General features: G+C 39.3%; 2 protein-coding genes across 3 annotated transcripts in view; one reads left to right on the top strand and one right to left on the bottom strand.

Moving 5' to 3' along the window:
- The window catches only part of fgd6 (FYVE, RhoGEF and PH domain containing 6), a 45679-nt gene extending 22889 nt beyond the window's left edge, over positions 1-22790 (bottom strand). The window contains exons 1-4 of the mRNA XM_017696949.2: positions 22527-22790; positions 12336-14415; positions 5392-5506; positions 201-268 (exon numbers count right to left, since the gene is read on the bottom strand). Coding sequence (XP_017552438.2) covers positions 201-268; positions 5392-5506; positions 12336-14415; positions 22527-22536 — 2273 coding nt within the window. The 5' untranslated portion in view covers positions 22537-22790. The remainder of the gene's footprint in view (positions 1-200; positions 269-5391; positions 5507-12335; positions 14416-22526) is intronic.
- Positions 22791-22896: 106 nt separating this feature from the next.
- Positions 22897-23356, top strand: part of vezt (vezatin, adherens junctions transmembrane protein) — a 29715-nt gene continuing 29255 nt past the window's right edge. For both annotated transcript variants that reach the window (XM_017696950.2, XM_017696951.2), the window contains exon 1: positions 22897-23035. In XM_017696950.2, coding sequence (XP_017552439.1) covers positions 23000-23035 — 36 coding nt within the window. In that variant the 5' untranslated portion in view covers positions 22897-22999. The remainder of the gene's footprint in view (positions 23036-23356) is intronic.

A 23356-nucleotide genomic window follows, 5' to 3' on the forward strand; every position in this document is an offset into this window, starting at 1 on the left:
TTACATGAAGATTTTTTAAGGGTCAGCAAATAAGACAAATGTATTTGTAATTAACTACACAAAATGTGATTGTGATCATGTGTCATTAATTGTTTGTCAGACCGAACTGTAAATACACACCCACACACACAAAATCACACATAGAACAAACAAACAAACAAACATACATACAAACACATACACAGCATGCTTTTACTTACACTTTCTCTGAGCTCATGATCTCCATGGCAATGTGAACCACTTTATTCCTCTTCGCCTTCTCTACCTCCTAATCGAAGGAATTGTACAAACATAATCAGCTATAATATTATAGTATACTGACAGTTAATACTAGGTATAACATGATATCAAACTTACACACTCATTGCATTCAACCATGTCTGACAACTGAAAACACACGACTTCATATCAGTAAAAGCTTGCAGACTTCTCACTCTCTACAGGGTCTACGCGTGAGTCTGTGGGGAGTGGGGGGAGTAGTTTTGGGCAGGGTCTTTCAGTCTTTATTTGGATTCAGTGTCTGTCTCAACATAAGGACGTAGTTTGACTGAGTGAACCCTCTGTTACTGCATGAGTTCTGTATGTGTGTTTGTAATATGGCAGACCGATATATTGGTCTAACTAATAGAACTTTTTAGGATATTAATGGTTTGATGTCCTTCTACCTTTTAATACTTCATTCACAAAATGCTGGCCTGCTGTCAAATCAGGGGGGAAAGCTTTCTCTTACAAAGCCCCCCAACATACTCACTCAATCTTTAAAACTAGAGGGCAAAACCTACCTATTTTCCCCAAGCTTTAGGTTTATTCCCCATGACATAGGCCTGCATGTATCGTTGTCATAATATTTATTAATCTGTTGAAGCTGTCATCATTTTCCGGTGGTAAGACTTTATCTATATTCCCTAATGTTTACCTTCCTGTCCCTCTTTTCTGTTGTTCCGACTCCTGCTGGATCTTATTCCAGCCTGTTTTGCCAGCACAACAAGATGTCCAAGGACAATCCTTTATGAACAGCAAAGGGCCCATATCATGTAAAACTGTACTTTCTTTTTAAATAAAACTCTCTGATGTAATAATCAATGTTTCATAATGTACTGGTCACTCATGCCCGTATATGAAAACTAATCCTCTTATTCAGCCTACAGCGGTTCGGTCCCGCACATTAGGAATGGTTCAGCCTGGAATGCTTTTTGCTCACTACAGAGCAGCCAATCAGAACAGAGGGCATTTACATCAGTCTTCAAGGCACAGTAACAAAAGCAGCCTGTTTAATTCTAAGGGATAAAGAGAGGTTGGAAAATGGTAATGTAAAAAATGGATGAGTGGTTTGGTACATAAAACTACTCAGACAATAAAAGCAAGAAAATAAAAAATACAAAAAGACTATGATTTAACAAACTTCCCACCCTTTATCTACTACTCAAACTGTTCACTAATTCTAATATCTCACCTCAACACTAACTTTCTCCCTATATTTCCACAGCTCAATACCATAATCTGGGCTGTGATACCACTCCTTTGAAGCTGCTTTGTGGCAGATCTTAATTGCAGGTTTTGCTACACAAACTAAATTAAACTGAATCTACCACATTTTACAGTAGATGAGCACAGCAGTATAGGCTAAACTGATAAAGATAAAACAATCAGGGTTAAAACAACAAAGCATGTAATATGCACACCTGACCTACAGCATTAGCAGAGAAACTTCGCCCCAGCATTTCTATATTTATATCTATATATATATATATATTTATATATATATATATATATATATATATATATATATATATATATATATATATATTCTATATATATTTATATAAGACTTCCGGTTTCCACTATTTGACGATTGAAAACTGAAAACTGACTCCCTTATATCAAAGTTTTCATATCGACTGGCCCCTAGTTTGCGAGCAGGAGCAAAAGAGTGTGAGGAAAAAGGGCACAATAAAGAACGTTAAGCAATAAAAAGCAGCTTACAGTTAACAGTTCGGTTATGTGCCCTGCTTACTTCTTTTCAATACTATCTACTTCAGCATTTTTAACTGAGCTACTCATTTAACCTCTTCAGTTCTCAGGCTTAATACATCCCATGTTTGGGATTCTTTTTATTCAGAAACTGCATGGAAATAAGTCAACTGGCTGACATTTACTGGGATACTCTGACCCATGCAAAAAAATGACCCATCACTACATTTGTTGTAAACGTGCCAACTGGTGTCATAGTAGTCTCTGGAGTGAAACCTTCTGATTGAAAGACAAGGAAAGCTCCCTTCTCATTATTCAGGGAGAAACCTTTGAAAAACCACAACTGCTTTAAGGTGGGCACCTGAGGGAATGCTGCTTGAAATGTACAGAAATGCTGAATATTATGTTTGTATTTAGCAGCCTGTACTCAGAGGCTATGCTAACAGTCGAGATTTCTTTACTGTTGTGGAGGATTCTCGTCATGGATCTCGTCTCAATGTTTTTGCATAACGCATGCTGGCCACTGTGTTTAGAGACCACTGACAGGTGAAAACACAAAAAATAGGATAGAAAATCTGAATTCTGTCAAACTGGTGATCTGTGCTGCACTACGGAACACTACACAATCCAGTTAAGAATGGAAGCTTGGACCCTGTCCATTTAGGGGCTTAAAGGGAACTCTTAAAGAAGTGGTTCTCAATCCCGTCACCAACACTTTACACTCTTTTTGTCTTTTCCTGCTCTAACACATCTGACTCGACGGACCAACTAATCATCAAGAGCTTCATGAGTCAGGTGTATTACAGCCGGTAGAAGACAAACTTGTGCAAGAAGTAAATGGCTCCCTCAGCATTAAGAGCCACAGTCTTACTGGGATTAGTCAAAAGCTCAAAAACACTCCTACTCCACTCCCTCTTGTTAATCTTGCTACCCTAAAAACATACCTTGAGAGGATGAAATACAGTACCTACTTATAGAGGTTTTACTCTTTTTTTATTAGTATTTTGCCCCAAACTTCAGAATGATAACGAAGACACCAAAACTGAGAAATAATTTAAGGGAATATGCAGGCAGAAAAACCTTCCAAAATATTCTAGTTTAGATTATTTGCCTTGATGTAGCTTTATATACACTTTACATAGACATTCTCTTAAGCGGCTTCATGAGGAGCCACCGCGGATGCTTTTCCAACAGACTTGACTTTTCAAAACAGTACATTTAATTTTCAGTTTTGGAAATGAGTTCCTAATCATCAGCTTCAGTGTTTATAACTCTCTAATGTTTCAGTCATTGAACATATGCCTTTGGACCAAAATGATTTCAAGATAATATATACACAATCTTTAAGATCAGATGTTAAAAAATGACAACACAATTAATTGTTAACTGACAGAAGCACACAGTTTGGACTGATGCTCCTGGTTAAAGAGTTAATTCTATTGAAGATAAAGAGTTGATGGGTTTTTCATTCAACTTGAGGACCATTTTTTAAATTGTATGCATGAGAGTGCAAGAACACAACTTGTAATGTAAAAGTCTCATAAAACTACATTTGCGTTTACATTCACGGCATTTGGCTGACGCTCTTATCCAGAGCAACTTACAATTTGATCATTTTACACAAGTAGGCGAAGGTAGTGTTAGGAATCTTGCCCAAGGACCCTTATTGGTATAGTGTAGGGCGCTGACCCAGGTGGGGATTGAACCCCACTCTGCAGTGTAGAAGGCAGAGGTATTAACCACTACACCACACCACCCACACCACGATTTTCTAAAATCTGATTGGCTGATCCACGTTCCAAGCAGCTGCAAGATACTTTATACAAATTTGATTGAACACATCGACTGAATTCTGTATTTATTTATAATATTTAGTCATTACAAACCATCCGGTTGTTCATGGAACAGTTCGCTGTAGTTTCAGCTCATTAGCTCATCTGAGGCAGCCTCCATTACGTTACTCATGTCAGTTTCCTTAAGCTATTTCTGAATAACAAAAAATTTTTTGAAAAGTATTTCTCTGAGAGAGGCTACATTTTTGTGTAAAACCAGTGCTGTCACCCAGAAGCATTAGCTGGGCATGTAAAGATCCGGGACTCAGCTTGGTTCACTGTACAATCGTTACGGACACCTTCCCGAATTTTTGTTTTTAATTAACCTGTGAAATGTCTTTTTGGGAAATACAGATGCTTAAATAAAAATACTGGGAAAGGTTACTGTTTAGTTGCTTCACCCACAATAGACAAGCTTTTATCTTTGGTATCTTTAATTAGCTCGTAATGCAGCACTTGTCTGCCTCAGGGTTGTGCTGTAGTAAATTGGCACTCTAGTCCTGTATAGACTAGACATGTGTAACGCCCAGGATACCTCTGAAAAACCAGAGGCCATAGCATATCCATAAATCTGAAAACTCGTAAAATTTCACAAGATACTGGCGGAGTGAAACGTTACTCACTTCTCAAACCAAAGACAAAAAAGAAGATGTGTAAAATCTCAGTTATTGTGTGTAAGACCCCATTACTAAACTAGCATTTCGAGAAGAAGACTAGTTAAACCAAACATCTTGTTGCCAGTAAAACTAGCAACACCACTGCTATGGCAAATGACTCAGCAGCCAATTATCACTGGAGTATTGGGCCAACATGGGACCCCGTGAATTCCAGGGGATATTTCACACACTACTTTCTCTCTGTATCAACCATCTCTTCTAAACGTCACTTTTCAAATTACCTTCAAAGAAAGACAAAATGTATCTATAGTTTTTAAAAGCTAAACAGATATTCAATAACATTCTTGTTGCCTAAAACCAAACAAGAAACTATGTTTTAAACATCAAAGATCGTGTTGAAGCATTCTAACTTAGTAGTTTTGTGAGTTTCCTAATAAGCAGGAAGGTCTGCAGGGTGAGCCAAGCCTCATGGGCCAAAATTTTGGGGACACATTTTTCACAACATCAGGCTCAGGCTGGGCTGGTTTTAAAAATGTTTTTATTTTTTTTTGTTACTCAAAAAGTAAGTAATCTGGCTGTATAAAAATGTATTTTTTTTTCTGTTAACTTGCCACTTTCCATTTAATTAACTTGAACTTTCCAGAAAAGAAAAAAGTGGCATAGTCAAGAGTGCCCTTAAAATAGAAATAGCTATCCATTTCAGTGACAGCCACTGTGTGCGGAAGAAATGGTTGCTGTTAGTATGTATAAATGAGATTATTTATCAAACACTGATTAATGATGAATGGTGTTTTATAAAAGAAATACGCCTCTCAAAATCACTGTGCATTACAGTGATTTTACCATGTAAGAGGTTTACTCCACATTGTGTCTGACAACATTACTTACTTGTGGTAGAGCCATGTAATAGACAGACGCTCGCTTACATTACAGTTTAATGTTTTTACCAGGCAGTTGGTATTTGTTGATACCTCTTTGTCTCTGGACTGGTCCATATCTTCCTTGCTGGAGGTGGAGCTGTTATCATCGTCCTCATTTGAGCTCAGCCCCTGCTCTTCCTCAGACAGGTCACCGCCCATCTGAGCCCTGTCAGCAAAGCAGGAAGTCACATTGAGTCTATGACATTGCTTCGGAAACCAGATGGACCTCATAGTCAAAGCAACACATGTGTACACACACACACACACACACACACACACGCACGCACACGCACACGCACGCACACGCACGCACACGCACGCACACACTCCCTACAAACCATATTAATGGCTTTCTCACAAAAAATACAGTTGGTTGAATACAATATCAAAGCTGTGCAACTGACATGCATTCAAGAATGCAAAAGTCAGTGTTTATTCTTCTTTCAATATTTCTTACACTTTTTCAGTTGTACGTTCACACACACACACACACACACACACGCACACACGCACACACACCATAACCTTCGTTTTTTTTTCCTAAACTGTCAATTTTTGAGGAATTTGTTTTTATTTGATTTGCTATTACTAATATTTTAGATTAATGATGATTAATGATTAAGATGAATGATTTTCACGTTTCAACATGTTTTGAACATTTTTTTCATTCTATTATCTAGTACTTACTAGTCTTATTATACCGTGTCCTCAAGATGACTTGAAAGGTGCTTATAAATAAAACTAAAATTAAAATTACACTTGCATGTGAAAAACACTCCTCGCTTGTCTGAATGTTATTGGATTAGAATAAGTAGTCCATTTTTAAAGTGTGAAGTACTAATTTCTCACACTCACACAAATACACCATCTTTTGCTCACCCTCCCTTTCTTTTTACTCTTCTCTACCACTTTGCTCCCTCTCTTTCTGTCATTCTCTCTCTCTCTCTCTCTCTCTCTCTCTCTCTCTCTCTCTCTCCTGCAGGCGGACAGAGCTCCTCTTGTTTACTGCCTCAGGCAGCTTATATAAACTCACTCTGTAAAGGGACGCCAGAGAAAGAACACACACAGACACACACACAGACACACACACAGACACACACACAGACACACACACAGACACACACAGAGTTTAATGTTTTGACCAGGCACTTAATCAATGTTAAACTAATAAATGTGGCACTATTAAAACGTGAGGAACAGGGGCTAAGGATGCTGCATGCAAAAAAAAAAAAAAATCTCTGAATACTTAACAGGTCTCCCTCAGGATGACTGTTTAAAACAGACTCACACACAGATTCATTTTTCATAGCTTGTCAGCACATGGGGTCACGAGTGTGTTGAGATTAAATAATTTTTTAATAATAACATTGTGTATATTTCTATATATGGATCTACATGTAATAATTCACTGCTTACATACCTCTGTAATATATATATATATATATATATATATATATATATATATATATATATATATATATATATATATATATATATATATACACACACAGAGAGATGCACTTGAAAGAGGCCCCAAATATTCTGTAATAACTCTCACTAGGACAAAGCAATCTGAACGAATCCACATGCAATCTGCTCCTCAGTATTTGAAGCTTTGAACAAGCAGAGATGCCCCTGTGTCGGAGCAGTGAGGTAGGCACCAGTCAACCACCGTGACATTTAACCTCTGCAACTTTCAGGTGCATACCCCTGTACCCACTTCATGTGTCTGGAAGAAAATGGAGATCACTTCCAGCGTTGCATTTAATGCAATCGATTACACATACGTCAAGGTATGTAGTGTATTTTGTGGGTCAGATTGCTTCATCCTAATGGGAGTTAACAACTGAAAAGTTGTTATATATAAATTATATATATATATAAAAACAGCAGAATCGTATCTTCAGCAGACAAAAACAAATGATCTTGTTCAGGTGTAAAAAAATTAAACATGAAGATTTTCTTACTGGGATTAGTCAAAAGCTCAGAAACACTCCTACTCCACTCCCTCTTGTTAATCTTGCTACCCTAAAAACATACCTTGAGAGGATGAAATACAGTACCTACTTACTTTTCTTTCTTCTACAAAGTCAGTACATGCACACACAAACAGAAACAGACACACGTCAGACAGTAAATGAAATTACATAGCAAGTGCTCACGGCTGACTTGCATTAAGTAGACAAGAGTGACCAGCCACTGGAATACTGAGAGCAAGACCGAGAGAAAGTAGGCCTACATTTGCTTAGGGAACAAAGTGCTTTGGTGTTTTGAGTGGAGGACCTTTTCTAATTAAAGCACCACACTACACTGCAATTAGGTGCTACATTATTCACAGAGACTTGTTTTTAAATGCTTTATGCTCCATAATTCACTTATACTGTCTCCATTCTATTATTCTTACTGTGGCGGTTAAAAAACTTAATGGTTGGAGAGGGGTCTGACAAAGCAATGTGTGTGCAAGGGATCTGCTGTTCTTCCAACAGCCACAACAACATAGGAATGTGTGCTGTTTTATTGGTTCTGGAATACGGGTGATGATATGTCATGTACACGTTTATAAAATGAACCAGTTCAGTTTGACTCATCAAAATGATGGTCTGCCATGATAGTTGACCAGATGAAAGCACACAGGAGGCACAAGACAGCTGGGTTCCTGTCCTTATTGTGAAGAGTTTCATTGTAATCTGATGAGGATTATGAAGAATTACTGATTAACAATACAGGTTAGGGTTGATATACTGCAGCCATAAACCCCTTAAAAGAGGAGACTTATTCATAGCACATATAATTTAGTTCAAAGCATGTTTCCACTGAGACGTCCATGTGGGGTGGGTATTTAAAGAAACATTAATTAGGGTTGCACAATATGGATAATATACCATGCTGCAATTATATTTTTGCATATTTTAAAAGTGACATGATTTGTACCATATAAAAAAAAACTTTGATGTAGAAAGATTAAAGGCTGGCCTGCATTATTTAGACCAAGACTGTTCATATTTGTTGAATCATGTGAGTGTCTTGATTCTTCAAAACATCTTTGGAACATGTGACTTTGTTCTGGATGCTCACAGCTAGGGAGGGACATTATGATGACTTGTATCATTACCATGATAAATAATTTGATAATTATGTGATAAATTATGTTTTACGAAGCATATTGTGGATATCACCAGACATGATAAAACTACTACATGTTTCTACCACGTTCCATTATGCTTAGTTAGACCCATTGAACTGGATCTAGTGCAGCGCTGTCTGCAAAATGCTGAGTAAAAGTCATTCATGGTTTTTGAGGGCTTGTATTTGTTTCAAATCATCAAAAAAATGTCTTAGTGTTGAATTAGCATGATATATTTTTGTCATATCGCCCACCCATACTAACAACACATAATGCAGATTTGGGACTGATTAGAGGACCTATTGCATATTGCAGCCATTTGCAATATCAATATACCAAAAAACAATACTAAAATAAAGATTAACAAACAATGTGTTACGAATATGCTGTTCATAATTCTAATGCAGAAAAATGCTGAAGTCAACACTAAAAAACTATGTTCTTCAAGTCATGACTTGACTATTGTTATACTGACAATAACCTCTAGGGTATAAGATAAAGAAAGTGTGTGGGTGAGAGAAAAATGAAGAAGGATAGTCACAGAGAGAGAGACAGAGAAAGAGGGAAGAGAGAAACACACAGGGAGAAAGAGAGACAGACACAGAGAGAGAGAGAGAGAGAGAGAGAGAGAGAGAGAGAGAGAGAGAGAGAGAGAGAGAGTGTGAGGGAGAGAGACAGAGAGATGGAGAGAGAGAGTGCGAGAAAGAGGGGGGTGCGAGAGAGAGCGAGAGAGAGAGAAAGAGGGAGAGAGAGGGAGAGAGAGAGAAAGAGAGGGAGAGAGACAGAGAGATGGAGAGAGAGAGAGAGAGTGCGAGAGAGAGGGGGGTGCGAGAGAGAGCGACAGAGAGGGCGAGAGACAGACAGAGATAGAGAGGGGAGAGAGAGAGAGGGAGGGAGAGACAGAGACAGAGAGAGATACACAGAGAGATAGAGAGGGGAGAGAGGGGGGGTGTGAGAGAGAGAGAGCGAGAGAGAGAGCGAGAGAGAGAGAGAGGTTATTTTCCAGAGGCTCGGCCCTCTCTCCTCTCCAGACATTTCCTGCTCTGGCCACTGAAAATAACCCACAGGAAAGCAAACCGGCCTGGACTCAAAGAGTGGACTATTGCATTCACTGTTTCAACTTGCTTTCATTTTCTTTACAACAAATACTAATTATCATACAGCTAGATATATAGATTAGGTGCTACATAAAGAGTTATTTAAAAGACTCAATCATAACTATAACAGTTACCTAGATGCTTTCGGAACAAAAGAACAATTCTACAGCATTGTTATTTACAGGAAAGTTGTTTTTTGAAAGTAAATTTCAAAGTAAAATTAATTCAAGCAAATGATTCAAACATCAATTGTCAATAACTGCAAAGTAAAGGAGGCCCACACTTTTGCATATGACCACATATGCTTTGACTGGTATTTATCTTCCATTATTTGATGTCTTATTATCGACCTGCAAAATGCATTGACTACTGATTGAAGCTTTAAGGTTTAACTAGTTCTTTAAAGCTACACTATGTAAGTTTTGGAGATTTGGAGACCTCTCTGGTAGAAATCCATTACTGCACGCAATATGCAGAAGAACGTTGTTTACTGTTGGTTGTGCTTTGGACCTCTTCACCAAGTGGTTGTGAGTGCGTTGAGTAAATCTTCAAAGAGAATTCAATTAAAACTTTGTGAAGAGAGTGTCTTCTGAGGAAGTAAGTGAATTATCTACTTCTGTCATCATATCTTCATCAGTACAATGTGGATTTTGAATTTGAGGCCTGTCCTTATTATTTGAGCCTTGCGAGTGAAGTTAAAACGTTGAAATGTATGATGAGGTCTGGAGAAACTTCAGCAAAACCTGACTTGACACCCCGCACTTTTAAATGATTACTTCAGGCATTACAGGGTGAATTGTAGCAGCGCATGCACACCAGTCTTTGCTGCGTTCTCCTGATTCAGCAATGCTACTCCTTTCGATTTCAACACATAAATCACAGTGATGCATAAGGGTGTATTACACAGGGCTGTGTTGGGATTTACTTTTTCTGTAAATAAATATAAATAAAAAATGTAAATTAATAAATCGATCATTAAGTCAAAGCTTATCTTAAAGTTAATCTACGGCCACCGGTCTTAAACTTTTGTTTAGCCTAACCATCTATCTCAAAGGCACCACTTTTTGTCTGACTTTGTATGTTGTACTCATGAGGTAGTACAGTAACATTACATATCAGCTTGATTTCAGCCACAGAGGACACAAGCAAATGCTTCTTTGAGTCTCAATACTTAAGAAACTCCTTTTACTCACAATATCATAGTATTTTTACTGATGTCTTGATTCTCACAGGATTATAATAACATAGGTTCATTTCTACTGCTTGTTTTTTTTTTAGACATGGTAAATTCTTTACTGACCTAAGAATGCATGTTGGTAAAAATGCCATGGAGGATTCAGTCAGGACTAAAATCACTGAGGAAGGCCAGTGTACATTTCAGTGGCCACCTCATTATATAAAACTAATCCAGTCCGAATAGGGCTTAAGAAACAGTGAGGAAAGGTGTGGGAGTAAGACTATTCATTCAAACAATGAGTATTACAGTAGGCTTTTATAAAAACACCCAGCATAGGGTCAGCGCTCACATTTACAATAAGTAATTCTGACACGGAGCCTGTATGTGGAATCAAACTCATAACACACTATAGCTTTCCATTGAATTTCTGTGCAAATTGCAAGCAACAAAATAAAAATGCATAAAAATTGCGGTCCCGCTTTATATTGTCTCTAATAACTGTAGTTACATATGAATAACATATGTAACAACATTGTAACTACTGATTTAGTCAATGTTACAGATGGATTACAGAATTACAGCCTATGTAATTACACATGTGTATCACCTTCAGCTTTGCCTCATGTAATTACACAAGTGTATCTTTTTGATACACTACAGATCAGAAGTCTTTTCCAACAGGAAGTATGTTTTACACAACATTTATGTACATAACAGTATATAAACAGTATATAAACAAGGGAACCTAATCACATCAAATTGATTAATATTGTTCTGTAATTACACTGTACCGATATAACAACTACACAGGAACTTTCCTGTAGTGTAGTGTTAAAGTTACTTTAAAATAAGTGGACAGTTCCTGTGTTATGTAGGTACTGTGTAATAGTGGAGTGGTAATATAGAAACTGCTTTGGTGGAAATGCAACACATTTATGTTATATACGTTACATGTGAAGATAAGTGGACATCTGCTTTACTGTCACATTACAGAATGTTTTAAAGTTGAAACTGGTTACAGCACTAGTAACAAATGATAGCTAAATTTTAGGAAAGCTGGCAGATACATGTTATTACATACTTCATTTTACTGCTGGAAAAAACACTTTCTAAAAACAACTACTGTTTCAGTCTGATTACAAATGTAATTACATTTCTGTTATTAACCTTGTATAATCACATGAAAGAGAATCAGCTGTCACAAACTGAACTTGATACATATGCGTTATTACACAAGGTGTGCTTCTGTAATCCATCTGTAACATTGACTTAATCATTAGTAGTTACATTGTTGTTGTATATGTTGTTCACCTGTAAGTACACAGTTATTGGAAACACAATATAAAAAGTGAGACCAAAAAGGTTTGTGATTTTTGCTGTTAGGTGCGTTTACATTTATTGGGCTGAGGCAAAAATGAGCTTTTCAATAACATATTAAAGACCAACTAGATGTTACTCAAGATACTAGCAAGGCACTGCAGATATTTCTCCATGAACCATAAAATCAGGCATTGCTGGTAAATTTTAAAAGAAGTCAATGTGAATACAAACTTTTAATGAGCAGTATACAGATACATGCATATACTTTGACACTCACCTGTGCATTTCATATGGTTCCTGCTCTTCATAAACTCCAGTGTCTTCATTCTGACTAGAATAAACCCAGGGCAGGTTCATATATTCTGGGATTTCCTCGTAGAGTGGAACATTCTCATACTCTACCCCACAGTCACCTTCATTGTCATCCTGGGGATCCTCCTCAGTGGCTGAGGTAACCTTGCTATTTGTATGATCGTCAGACTCCGCACTGGTGCTGGTGCAGTCCAGAGACTGGCCGCTACGCAGCAGCTTCGGAAGCAACCGGACGCAAGCCCGCAGTTCCAGAAGTTTCCTCAGGCTGCGGCGCCTTTGCTCTGAGCGCACCAGCTGCTCAGAAGATCCAGGACTCTGAGTGGAGCCCACTCGCAGGAGATCAGCAGACGAAAAGGATTTTGCTCTCTGTTTGACCAAGAATGGCCTTGCCCCACTGGCCTGTGGCTGGCTACTGCTACGATTTGTCTGTTGCTTGCCGAAAAGAGGTATTCCTGGAAAGGTGATGCGCCATGATGGCTTCTCCTGTGGAGGTGCAGGTAACTCTCCAAAAATGGTTGGACTAGGCTCAGGAGGGGGGGCCGGTGTTTGCGTTTGTATTTGAGCAGGTGCGTTTTGTTTCCTCAACAGTGCAGATGCAGGCAGGCTGTGCCTTTGGGGCTTTTTAGGAACGACCTTCGGAGACCTGTCCTCCTCGGAAGACGCCTTGGTTATCACCGTGACCCGAGGTCGGCAACCAAGTCTGATTTGTTTGGGTAAACTCCTGGTGATCGGGTATCGAGCAAAATTACCATAAGCACCATCTTTATCTTCATCATCTTCATCTTCATCTTCCTGTTCCATGTTGAGCGTTTCCTCAGGGTTACAAGGATCAGCGTGATCAGACAGAATCAGATTATCCAGCGAACATGAAGTGAAATGACCTTTTTGTGGGAGGGACTTTTGACGAGGGGGTGGGGCTGGTGGTTGTAGCTCCTCCTCTTCAACAGCTGCCTCCATGGAAATAAAGGCTTCGGCACAGGCTGGATCGGAAAGGAGATTGGGTTCTTGGTGAATGACGCTAACATCATGTGTGCTATGGGCGGAGTCTCTGTTGTAAGTGAAGCCAGTGTTATTTGCAGAGCCCACACAGTGGGAGGAGTCTGCCTTGTGTTCCTTGTTGTGTGGTGAATCTGGCGGAGTGTCTGAAATGGTACTGCAGTTCGCTAAAGTGTTTTTGGGCATTTCTGGTGAAACGTCTCCAAGACTTCTGTGTATTGTGTCCGACGGGAAATCTTGGAGGGTTTGTGTGGGCGTTTCTGGCGGAGAACCCTCTACCACATTCTGACGGAGAAGCAGGGTTCTTCGAGGCCGCCGTGGTTGGGGCACAGGAAGGGGCTTACTAGGGGGTGCAGGCACACTGATCTCAGCATGTACATTGTTAGCAGTGGAGCAGTGCAAGTGTGAAGCCACAGACTGACACTGTTCAACAGGTCGGTCTTGTTTCTGGAGGGTTTCGTCTCCACAAGTGTGGGTGGGAGGGTGCACTTGAACATGATCCTTTACGGGAGTGAGTGTTTCTTCACGTACAGGAGGAGGAGTGCTCGTGGAGTGTGTGGGGGTGTGTATTTGTTCTTGCTGAAGGTGTGCAGTTACTTGGTCCTTTGTACTGCAGCTGACCTCCTGTGTTGGGCTACCTCTGGCTTTTAGTGCATCATCATCTGCTGTTTCACTTCTTTCTTCAAAACCCTCTGACTTGCCATTGCCTATATGATGACTCTCGGAGCAAGGTGGTATGATGTAACGTGAGAGGGGTGAAGAGCGTAAGGATGGACCCCCATTTTTTGAGACAGGGAGAATTTGTGTTTTGGAAAGGGTTTGTCTGGCCTGGCCTGGACTTTGGGTGATGGATGGTGGAGGTTTCTGGGGTGCTTTGGGGCTTACCTTGGACAGACATGGTTTAGGGGCTACAGCAGGTTTGCCCCGTTTTACTGCCATTGGAGATGGAGTGGGCAGTAAGGTTTCAGGTTTTGGGGCGATTGGAGGAGGGGCTGGCTTTTGAGGTGGAAGCAGCCTGGGTTTGGGGGCAACCGGTGGCTTCTTCATACCTACACACACACACACACACACACACACACACACACACACACACACACACGGAAATGTTAAAAAGTAACACAAAAACACACTAACAAAGCTGCTTCGATGAAGGAATAGCAATATGGCAAAATATGATGTCAAGATATTTTCACAGTACACAGTATAAATAAATGATATTTAGCTTTATTTAGCTTGGAGTAAGTTGGAACAGACACAATGCCCAGCAATGCTGTATTTTATATAACACTGACCAGTAGGATGATTGACAGTTTTTCTAATTCAATTAGTTCAGTTTCATTGCATATCACTGAATCCAATTAGAACTTGAAATATTAGGCTGAACCCAACAAGGTCCAACTTCGCATGTTTGATTTAGATGACATTATTCAAATTACTGTTGGGCTCCGGTCGGGTTCAAATGTCACATTTAGGTACTTAGAACCCGCCTCCCATTTTAACAGATGTTACCCGACATTTCCCCAGTTTTCTTCTGTCTTCTCCTTACTTTACTTTTCACTACTTTAACAATTGGTTTTTAATCTGGTAAACTGAAGTCTCACTTCGCACTCACTTAGCACTGAGGTCTACAAGGCCCACACTCATGAGAAAACAGGACATATAAAGAGAATCGATATAAGTAAGACACTTTCAGTGCAGCCACAAGTACATTTGATTTGTTTGGCCAAAATATTTTTATATATTTAATGTTTTATGTAACCTGCTCTATGTGCATCAATAGAGATCTAATATTAAACAGGTGAAGCTGTCATATCAGCGCTACGGAGCATGAGAACAGCAGAGTATGGAAAATTTACCCATATTAACCCCTTATTCTCCAGGGTATATTTTGGTTTGTCCATATGAATTGACATGACCAAATCATAAGGCAAATTATTTATTAACTCCATGAAATAAATGTAATTTTTAGATGTTATTTATTTTAAAAGCTCCACTCATATGAACAGAAAATGTGTTTTATGATCACACACATATTGCTACATGCTTACAATTCACTGCTTTGCCGTTTTCTTTTTAAGTTCAACTTCTTTTATTAAAAGTGTTCTATTAAAATTACATTACTCATCTATTTAACTGGATAGAAGACAGTTACAGCTCTTATATTACCCACTTTGAATGTAGATTATGAAATATGAAAGCACAGCACAACCATTTTTTTGACAAATAACTTCGCTAAAGCAGAATTTAAACTTAATTTAGGACAGGTATATATTTTAATATGGTATATAATTTTATAATGTCTTATGTTTTATTCACCCTTGCTATTATATTCACTATTATACACACGGATCTCATGTGAAAATCTAAGCAATGTGGGACTTGGTCAGGCCTTGTATTTAAAACTAACTGACATTAGAAGTTCCAATCAGGTGATGAACCTAAGCTTTACTTCGAAATGAACATGAGTTTGAATGAAATTAAGAATTTTAAAAATAATCAGCCTGTCCGAAGTCCTAATAGAGTGGTGGGGTAAACTGCGCTGTCCTGTCAAGTTTTATTTTGCACTTTGTGTGATAAATGAGTTGAGTCTGCAAAGAATGTTTCACACTTGGATCAGTTTTAAACTCAAAACATAATTTGTTGTTAGGGTCACATTTTACCAGAATTCTGTCAGGCTCAGACTAGGTTCAGACTTGAAATGCAATGCCATACGTTGGGTCGGTCTTGGAAAATAAATTCTCAGGCTGTATTTGGGTTTGAACCAAAAATATTGGGTTAAATCTGATTAAATCTCTACATCCAAATAAGAATAATTTTCTCTTAGAAGAAGTGTAGACTTCTGACCTTCTGACAACAGGGTGAAATGTCAGATGCCTATCCCACTTGGGCACCCTCTTTAAGTCTCTTCTTCATGAAACACGTAAAAGGTCAGTGTTTTTTAAATACTAACAATATCCGCAACCTTTGAGAAAAGCTTGTGTGTGAAGTAATTTGAATGTAATAATAATGTTAGACCTGTATCAGTAATAAATTCTTCTTATTTGGGTAACCGTGTGGAAAATAACCGATGTAAATGATTACAATGGTTTGGGAGAAGGGTGGACGTTTGACACATTAACAAACTACAGACATGACAACAAGTGGCCTATTACGCCTAGATTATTTTTTAAATGACAAGCCGTCTAATAGAAATGTACAGTCTTGCAACACCTACTATACTGTCGCCCTTAATTTGGCCAAGAAACTATAATTAATCTAGTAAGAAATAACAGAAGTGCAAATCTCACCATACAAAAGCCGAGACCTGAAATTGTTTTGTCTGATGTGTGAAAGATCTCATCTTAATCTATGGTAGGTACAATACATGTGTTAGTAATGTAAGATATGCTTAAAAATTAAATTATGTTTATGTGCGGAAATACTAGTCAAGCTAAGTTAATATTTGAACAACAAGTGTTTAAACCAGCTGTAAATTAGTTTTCAATGGGGTTCTACTTACTACTGCAACTTGGTTAACTGTCACTGGGCACAGGCTTAAACATATTGTCTTTGCTAAAAGAATGCAGTAAAAATGTGTACTACAAAAATGGGTTTGTGGCTGGCATTAAAATACAGCCTTTACCTTATCATCTCCATCTCTACTGTGCACTTTTAACAAGATTAAATCAATCATATGTATCTGTGTCCAGCTTGTGTGCATCAGCCTAGAACAACAATTGGAACACATCAACAACAAACTTTGTCTTCTATAATTTCACACATGCCACCCATGTCCTTCCCAGCTACAGGTTAGGAACACTGAAGTATTCCAATGAATTACTGGGAACCCAGATTTACCCACTGGATGAAACTTGACAGAAAACTAGAGAATGCCGCATGCAAATGGTTTTCAGCCCTAGTTCTGTTAGCCTCCCGCACAGCCTGTACTGTGTTTATCTGGATGTAAAATGCCTGATTTAACACATGAATGGCTTGATGGTCTACTAATAGAGTTGCGTCAGGGATGTTACTGCCAAGAAAACACTAACCAGCAGTGCAGGGCCCCTTCAGCCTGGGAACAACTACTGTATGAAATAGAGAAAAAAAAACAAAAAAAAACAACAAAAATAAACAGCACTCTCATTGTGAAATATTTTGTGATAGAACCTTATGAATCTTAGTTAATACAGAAACATGTTCTTTACTATTCTTTTTAAGTATAATTTATTTATTTCTTTAAATTCTTATCTATCTGTGTCCACGAAGAAACTGTTCTACATGAGGACTACGCTGGAAATCAGGCTTTGAGCTCATATATATATATATATATATATATATATATATATATATATATATATATATAAACAACCTTTTCTTTTTGATGTCTTCATCTCAATAGGAAACTGAAAGTTGAGTGTGAGTGTGAAAGAATGAGTGTGAGGAGCTGGAAGAGAATATATATACCAGTGATACACCAGAATTAAAAACTGTCTGAAACAGAAATTTAAGACACACCCAGCCAAAAAAAACAAACAAACAAAAAAACCCAAAAAAACAAACTGAATGTTTGGGGATTTCTTTCTTCTTTTTTTTTTAAGAATACTGAACAGATAAAACTACGAAGTAATAATGATTATAGACTTGTATTGTTCATCAAATATGTTCAATAGGACAAAACCAAGTCAAGCATAAATAAAAGCAGTTTACATAAAATAAACTTGTTATAATGTTTACAGTATGTTAGTGTTGTTCCTTTTTTAAATATTCGTCATGAAAAGTCAATATAAATTGCCTGTCTAAAGTTGCTCATCAAAGCCCTAAAATAGTTATTTTGTTTTGTTTTGCCGCTGCCGATTTGCAGCTGTTGTGATTTGTTTGCACACGTCTGTGCTGACCAGAGAGAGCAAAACAGCACTTTTAAAACACTGTCAGTTTTATTACCATTCAAATGTTGTTAAGTGTTAGATTTTAACACAACTATAGTTCTGTTTAATCTTTTGGCCTTTTGTTGTGGTGGCTGATGTTTAGTGAGCGCAATCAAACTTTCTACACATTTTATATCAAATATAAGCTACATTTCATAGAAAAAAAAAATATATATTAAAATTAACAATAAATGAAAATTCTCGATATGAATATTTTTAGGCAAGGACTGATCTTCAGAAGAAAATGTCAGGATGGGACCCATCGCCAAATGGCAAAGCAAACTTCTGGTTTAAGAAGGATAAGTCTGTAGCATCCTTAATGCTGATGATCTAGTCTACCTTCCTACAGAATTTAAGACCAGTTCTATCCTGCCTCCAGTAATCTAACTAATCTGCAATTTCAGAAGATCCTGATGCGCTTAAGGGTGTTAAATCTCTTTCTGAGCTGAATCCTGGAAGGCTGATCTCCAGAAGGAGTTCTAGTGCCCACAGCAATACAATATACATAGTTAAAGATCCTCTAACAAAACAGAGGATCTTAGAACATTAGGAACATTATCCACCCAGTGCTGAATTCACAGCAAGGAGTCACAGTAAGAACAGTATTTAAAATACATAAGTTGGTATAATTTCCTAGTTTACTTGGCCTTTCATGTTTATACTCTGAGGGCAGCAATCCAAGAGAAATGTGGGAGAGCAACTTGGCCTGGGATGCCTCTCTCTTTGGTTTCAAAAAAAGACGATTGCCCTTTCTTCTCTGAAAGGGATTCTCAAAACTGACTGAGCATGAACAAAAGTTAAAGGGCCCATATCAGAGAAAAACAAATTTTCCTCCTTTTTTGAATACCGTGTTCAGACGCTGTTCAAGTTGAAACCAAACAGCCCATTTTCGATTCATTGTTTTGGTGATGTCACAAAAACCAACACATTTACACATATCCAGCTATGGGCCTATAGCAGTTTAGCTCACCCCATTTGTGTGTTAGTGTTACAGCCTGGGCTGCTTTGTGAACAAGGCAAAATGCAGCCAATCAAAACAGAAGTCACATACAAAGTCAGGCATAACATTAAGACCACCTCCTTGTTTCTACGCTCACTGTCCATTTTATCAGCTCCACTTACTGTGTAGGTGCACTCTGTAATTACAGACTGTAGTCCATCTGTTTCTCTGCATACTTTATTAGCCCCCTTTTCCCCTGTTCTTCAGTGGTCAGGACCACCATGAACCCTCACAGAGCAGGTACTATTTGGGTGGTGAATCATTCTCAGTACTGCAGTAACACTGACATGGTGGTGGGGTGTTAGTGTGTGTTGTGCTGGTATGAGTGGATCAGACACAGCATTGCTGGAGTTGTTAAACACTGTGTCCACTCACTGTCCACTCTATTAGACACTCCTACCTTGTTGGTTCACCTCATAAATGTAAAGTCAGAGGCGACAGCTCATCTGCTGCTGCACAGTTTGTGTTGGTCGTCCTCTAGTTCTTCATCAGTGGTCACAGGACGCTGCCGGTTTGATATTTTCGGTTGGACTATTCTCAGTCCAGAAGTGACATTGAGGTGTTTAAAAACAGAGGCACTGCTGTGTCTGATTCACTCAGATCAGCACAACACACTACCACACCACCACATCAGTGTTAATGCACTGCTGAGAATGATCCATATATATATATATAGGATTTATATATTAGTTCATTCTTGTTATATTGTTTACACCCTTACTACTGTCACTGTCCTGTGTGACTGCTACCTTTCCTTCGGGATCAACAAAGTGAGTGAGTATATATGTATATATGTATGTATCTATCTAGTAAGTGGAGCTGATAAAATGGACAATGGTGATCATAATGTACTGCCTGATCAGTGTGTATCAGTCTTAAAGGCACATCTACAAAAAAAGCCTGCTTACAAGGGCATCTAACCCAAAAATAATTTGAGTTTCACAACACGCATCTTATATTGGGGTTGCAACATGATACTCGCTGTGCATCTAAATACATTTTGATTTCATGCTATAAAATGTGTCATACAGAGAACGCTTTGTATAGTTTTCTGTTTAATCAATGAAATTCCCAAGAGTAATAATGAATGGTTAAAGAATGAATGAATGAACGAATGAACACATGAATGGGTGAAGCTAATAACTCTAAAGCGATGCTTTCAGATTTTGATTTGCACCAGTACTTGGTTGTAGAGAGTCCTGGATTCTAGAGTTTGCTGGGAGTGATTAATAAATGTGAAAGTTAATTAACTTCTAATTCTGTATTGAAAATGTATTGCATCATGATGCAAAAACAATATGTATCGTATTGTGAAATCTCCACATCGCTCTACCAATATATAATATGTTGTCCATCATGCTACGCAGTATCCTGTAGCACGGCGACACATCCCTCAGCCTCAGTGGTTTGGCAGAATTCAGCATCTTGCATCCTTTTCGTGTTTCCATCCCTCAAAAGTTCTCTCACTACAATACCCAGCATTAGGCACATATGTCATACAACCATTAGGAATTCCCTTATTGCAATTAAAAAGTCCTGACTGCTAGTGTAGACGAATCAAAGCAGATGTGGAGGGGTGGCCCTAATATTCAGCTGAATGATGTACTTGTTCAAAAGTTTCTCCTACCTTGATGTAGAGCTGGGGCAATATGACAATATCGTTATCATGATAAATTACAAAATATGTCACAATGTGCTTTTCTGAGCATACTCCAGATATCTCCAGTATTTGGAAAACACTGCCAAACTGCATGCTATGCACAAAGCATAACTAGTCCAGTTTATTTGGATTTAGTTGAATACTTGAGCAGAAATGCACGGATTCTTTTGGGGGCAGTCGTGGGCTGGAGGTTAGGGATCTGGCCCTGTAACCAGAAGGTTGCCTGTTCGATCCCCAGGGCCGACAGTCCATGACTGAGGTGTCCTTGAGCAAGACACCTAACTAACCTGGGCGCCGTGGATAGGGATACCGCTCCGGGCAAGTGTGCTCACTGCCCCCTAGTGTGTATGTGTTCACTAGTGGTGTTTCACTTCATGGATGGGTTAAATGCAGAGGTGGAATTTCCCCGGTTGTGGGATCAAAAAGTATCACTTAAATGTTGAAACCAAATAAACAAATTCACAGTATGTTTAAAATGTGGGCTTCCTTCTGTGCTAACTTATCAGATCTCATAAAAAATAAATAAATATCACAACAGATAATAAAAAAAAAACCCTGAAGTATCGTGAAATGATATTCTGCCATATCGCCCACCTCTACCTTCAACATACATCATCAGGAGGGGGGTTTCCCAGTCCTCAAACCTGCAAATCTCACTCTGCAGCACTGCTGTAGGATGCAAGCAGGCATGCTCACAACAAATGTAGTGATTGTTAAACTTCTCATTTTTGACAAAACTGCCCCTTTAATTCTAAGTGATGAAGATGGGAAATGGTCAGAATGTAAGAATTAAGGTTTTAATACATAATGTCATTAGAAAACCTCGGCGGAGACAATAAGACACAGGAAAGGTGAACGCCTGTGTTCTTTAAATCAACGACTAAGCCTGTTAAAAGAAGACACAAGCGATTCTGTGAACGAAGTTAGAAGAAAAAAATAAATCATGTTCACACTTTTGAGAGCTGAAGACCGAGTCATCGAGCGGATGTGCTGAGACAGCCAAGTTCCCAGCTCACCGCTGTGGGCCATGGAAAAAAAAATCATGAGACTTCTTAACAGTCTCTCTGATCAGCTTATTTACAGCGACCATAACGGCGAGGATGCACGTTAGAAATGTGAAAGCTTTCCAAAGGACGGCCTGGGAAGCATGCGCCTAGTTAGCGTGCGGCGAAAAAGCCAAATGATCCAATCCGAAACTGAGACAAAGAATAATCCCACCAGGTCTCTCCGCAGGAACAACGCAAACCACAAAATGTTATTATCCGCATTTTGAGCTGCCGTGCTGTCTAAGACACTCTGAAGAACACGAGCACTCAACCTCATCCCCAGCACATAATTCAGAGCAGGAGTGCAAGACTGTTTATGTAAACTACCGTTAGCTAGCTGGAACACATCATGGCTCACTGCTGTTAAACTTTGTTAAAACTTCCAAAAGGTACGACGGCTGCATTACTGAGCGCCTCTTCGGCGAACTTGTCTAACCCATCTGCTGTAAAAGTGGCTGTTACAGCCGAAAAGTGCGCTGGGAATCAAACGGACACAGCTACCTGGGTTCTAACGCTTTGCTAACTCGTGTTATTCCTTCAGGAAACTAACCTGTACTCATGATCCCCAAACGTCTGCCTTCACTCCATGAATGAGCCGCTTTCAGGGGAATTCCTTCAGATTCGGCAGTTTAAACTCGGGGTGTCCCATTGTAAGTCCGAAACACGGAGAAAGTACACCATCCACTAAAAGACACACGAACGATAGCGGTTTGTCCGAATAAGAACAAACTGAACAGAAAGCCGTCACTTCGTTTTCATTCAGCCTTTATCCACCACTTTGTACGAACGGTTCTCGGCTCCACCGCTTGGGGCTTCGAATCCAATATTCTTCAACTCGCCGCTGGAGGCGCCGTGGAGTTGCTTAGCCCGCCACGTCACACGCGATTGAAGCATCATGGGAAATGTAGTTTCGCGCGCCGGCTCGCTTTGCGCCACTGAAGGGCTCATGAAGCCGCAGTTGTTAATGCGTATCGACTACAATCCCGGCATGCGCGATTGTTCGGGCGCATATGGCGGAGAGCTATGACTGAGGATTTGGATGAAGAGGTTGTGTTCGAGGTGAGTGCTTGGGGCTCAGAATTTCTGCGTTGCCAGGTTTTAGAGGCAGGGCGCTCTGACTCGGGTGGTGTTCCCTTTCCCTTTCGGCCAGCAGCTGCAGCTCAGTGCATTGGGAGCGAACGACAAAATGCGCTGGCGGACAGCTAACTGGGCAGTCACATCTCCAAACAGCGCCTAAACCGTGTTAGTTTGGCTTTCATGCCCCGGGCCGTTCGGTAAAGCCAGTGGCGGTGAGAGAGAGGCGTGTGTGTGGAGGGGAGGATAGAGAGAGATGGGTGTGCTCGTGAGGAGAACAGAGAAATGGGGCATCTGCATTCCTGT

Source organism: Pygocentrus nattereri, chromosome 1 (assembly GCF_015220715.1).
Source record: "Pygocentrus nattereri isolate fPygNat1 chromosome 1, fPygNat1.pri, whole genome shotgun sequence".
NCBI classification, from domain to species: Eukaryota; Metazoa; Chordata; class Actinopteri; order Characiformes; family Serrasalmidae; genus Pygocentrus; species Pygocentrus nattereri.